The sequence below is a fragment of the Nanorana parkeri genome, unplaced genomic scaffold (genome assembly GCF_000935625.1).
Source record: "Nanorana parkeri isolate BGI_ZX_2015 unplaced genomic scaffold, ASM93562v1 scaffold1372, whole genome shotgun sequence".
Taxonomy (NCBI): domain Eukaryota; kingdom Metazoa; phylum Chordata; class Amphibia; order Anura; family Dicroglossidae; genus Nanorana; species Nanorana parkeri.
In genome coordinates, this window is record NW_017307640.1 from 149,709 (window position 1) to 153,493 (window position 3,785).

The window sequence follows — 3,785 nt, forward strand, 5'->3', positions numbered from 1 at the left end:
AGTATGCCTCCAGTGTTGGTCACCGGTCCACGGGAAGGATTTTCTTGAACCTGAAAAAGTCCAAAGACGGAAAATGAAATTGATAAGAGGGATGGAAGACCTAAACTACGAGGAAAGATGACAAAAATGACACTTATTCATTCTAAGGAAGAGGGGTTTAAGAAGGCATATGATCGCAATTGTCAAATTGTTTAATGGTGATGTCAAAATTGATAATAAACTCTACTCTAAAGAAGGCAAGAGGCCACCACCTGATATTGGAGGAAAAGAGGTTTTCTTTTTCATCATATTTTATTCCTTAATTATTCCATGAAGCATTGTGCCTTTTCATATACTCATGAATGGACATATAGTAAGCACCCATAAGGGATATGTCTACATAAATGGACCGTATCTTGGAGTGACAGTCTTGTTCTTTCTATACAATGGCTAAATTGTCCGTCATTGGTTCCTTGAACTGATATGTGATTGTCATGCTCACACTGCATCTTGTATCCTTCTTGACTATGTAACACTTTTATTTAAAACATTAAGAAAACGTTGAATAATAAATACCCTGATCACAAATGTACAGCATTTTTGTAGCCCATCAGGACACTTTCAGAAACGAGGACCATGAATCTATTTGCCTATTTTTACTTAATACTGGAAATGTAATCAGAATTCATTCCCATAACTTTATTTCCATTTTTCTATTTCAGTTTTTCACCAGCAGACAACAATAGTGATTTTCTCCTCTACATAGTCCATGACAGCAGACCTGTATGGAAGCCACTGAGGATCATCTCACTATGATGGAGGATAAGCAGGTCCAAGCTTCGGAAAACGGTCATCTTAAGAAGCCGCAGGTGGTAAGCGAGGCTGACTTGGACCAAATTGCCCCTAGAACAAAGATTTTAAAACCATCGCTCTGGACGAGGTGCAAGAACCAGATAAGGTGAGGAGCTCTGATTAAAGGTATTGGATAGTTTTTTGCTTAGTTAAAGTGTATTTGAAAGCAACATTTTTTTTAAAAACTTTTGGATAGGTCAGTACCTCTGCTAGGATTGTATTGCTGGCTGTGTCCCTGTTTGGGAGATTCACCCTCTCTGTTTGTCCAGGTGGTTGCATCAGGGGCGGGGGCGTAACTAGAAATCACAGGGCCCCATAGCAAAATTTTGTATGGGGCCCTGTGATTTCTAGTTACGCCCACCTGATAACCCAAACAGCCCACTTGAGGGTGACCCTGCAGAGCCCACCATAGACTCTCTATGGTGGGCTCTGCAGGGTCTCAGCCGGGCGGAGGGGGTCTAAATATTGACCTTTTTCATTCATCTATATAGCCCAGATAAATTGCATTGCACATTAAAAGGAACATTACAGTGAAACTCCAACCAAAACTCTTTGGGGAAATGGATAAATCCCCCATTCAGGTTCTTTTCCTGATTTTGCTCCCGTTGGGGTCTTTTGCTCTCACTTCCTCTGTGGTCACTTGGGCAGGAAATGAAGAACACACAACCCCAGAGCCTAGCTGGTTATAAACCAATTACCCTACTAGTGTGTTTTATAGAGTTGTGGTCGGAAACCAGCAACCGTACAAAGACAGCAAACACAGAACCAACATGAGAGTGTGTATGTATATATATATAGTAATGTAAATGGGTAAGCCGTATTAGTCCAGTAGAGAATATGTATAAAAAAACAAAACGGAGTATTGTAGTATGCGATGATACCTTTCTTATTGGACTAACAAAATATATAAAAGACAAGCTTTCGAGAGTTAACCTCTCTTCTTCAGGTCAGAAGCAATACTAATCAACATGACAACGTTTACCACTTAAAGCAAGAGAAAGTTGTTAGGGAGGGGTAAACGTTGTCATGTTGATCAGTATTGCTTCTGACCTGAAGAAGAGAGGTTAACTCTCGAAAGCTTGTCTTTTATATATTTTGTTAGTCCAATAAGAAAGGTATCATCGCATACTACAATACTCCGTTTTGGTTTTTTATATATATATATATACATATGAATTCTAATACAAATGACCTTGCTGTTCTTTATCCAAGATGCTCCCAAAATACAGCCATATGCTTGCTGCTGAAATATGTTCCTGTCCTGCGATGGCTGCCGCGGTACCCTGCCCGGGAGTGGATGCTGGGAGATGCCATCTCTGGGATTAGTGTTGGCATAGTTCAGCTGCCTCAAGGTAACTTATACAGCATGGTTTGGTGATGACTGATTTCTCAATAAGTGATTCTCCTTTTAATAACAGGAAACCCATCATAAGAGAAATAAAGGGCTTGCCGTTACTGACCTCCCATTCTGAAAATGCGAGCTGCCTGGCCGTCATGATGATGCTTTGGAACTGGATATCTGACTTTCAATTGGCAACAATAGGACAAAAATAAAAAGCTGAACCCCAGACACCAATGGATGCAATTATATGTTACTTGCAAAATAATTTGAATTCTTTTGAAATGCAAGAAGTGAATTTGTCATGGTTTCAGAGTCTTAAAATCCCCTGAACAGCACCACTTAGACTAGGAGAGAGAGAGAAGCTGCACCAGGAGCCAATCGGACTTGGCTACAAGCACATGTGCTGATAAGACGGACACAGCAGAGAGAGCAGACATGAGCTCATTAGTCTGCTGCTGCAACATCACTGTCCAATCACAGCATGGGGGTTGGAAGGTGACTAAACTGTGTTGGTTAAATGCAGTAGAGAAAAGTCAGGTCACCAGACTGACTGGGTTATACAAATCTCAGACTAGATGGACAGAAATACAAATCCTTTGAGTGGTAAATCAGCTCTCGTATATGTTTTTTTAACTGTGTATGAATGGAGTCCGGTTTTAATAGATACCAAGCCTCAGCTCCCAGCATGCAGCAGGCCAACTCTCCGTAGCTCCTTCCCATGGCGGTGGAGGGGGCCCTGATACCAAGGGTTAAGTATCTGAATGCTAAATAATAATCTTTCTATTTCAGGACTGGCATATGCTCTCTTTGGCTGGCCTACCGCCTGTCTTTGGGCTCTACACCTCATTTTATCCTGTGCTTATGTATTTTCTTCTGGGGACCTCAAGACACATATCTGTAGGTGAGATCTTGATGGTGCGTTTTTGCAAAAAATAAAAAGTCAACAGTCTGCAGAAATGATATCTGCTAAGTCAAAGGTCATATCCACAACCCATTCAAAGGTAAACTTTACTAATAGCAGATAAAGTTGTTGCTCCCAGGGGTGGAAAACTCAGCCACAGACATTGGATGGTGCTCATCCACGCTCACCATGCTTACTTTACAAGAAAGGACCAGGCGCACTCAGATAATCACAACATATCAATAACACTTTTTTGTACTGATGAACATGCACAGAGAAGGCCATCCTGTCTCATTCCTCCCCACCCTGACGTGTTTCACCCTAAACCAGTAGAGATCTGTAGGAGTAGGCCTGTCCTAGGGTGAAATGTGTCAGAACATCTGACAAACGCTAACGTTTAGTCACATGTGAAAACTGATAAACAACTGAAGTGGTTCTGTATTCATAAAAAAAGTATTATTAACCCCTTCATGACTGAGGCCCTTTTTCCCATTTTTGCACTCGTATACATACTTGAATCTGTCTTGGTATCAAGACCCCTGTACAACAGCACTTAGACTGGGAGACTATGGTTTATATGAACGTGTTTATAACATATACATAGTTACATAGTTACATAGTATTTGAGGTTGAATAAAGACATTAGTCCATCAAGTCCAACCTATTAGGATCTCATTCTAGGAGTACCCGTACCCCTGTATATTACGGTCC

General features: G+C 41.0%; 1 protein-coding gene across 1 annotated transcript in view; it reads left to right on the plus strand.

Annotated features, from left to right (window-relative positions):
- Positions 1-735: 735 nt before the first annotated feature.
- LOC108797961 (solute carrier family 26 member 6-like) overlaps positions 736-3,785 on the plus strand; it is a 23,552-nt gene continuing 20,502 nt past the window's right edge. The window contains 4 exon segments of the mRNA XM_018569649.1: positions 736-937; positions 2,044-2,183; positions 2,963-2,979; positions 2,981-3,074. Of these exon segments, the coding sequence (XP_018425151.1) occupies positions 765-937; positions 2,044-2,183; positions 2,963-2,979; positions 2,981-3,074 (424 nt within the window). The 5' untranslated portion in view covers positions 736-764.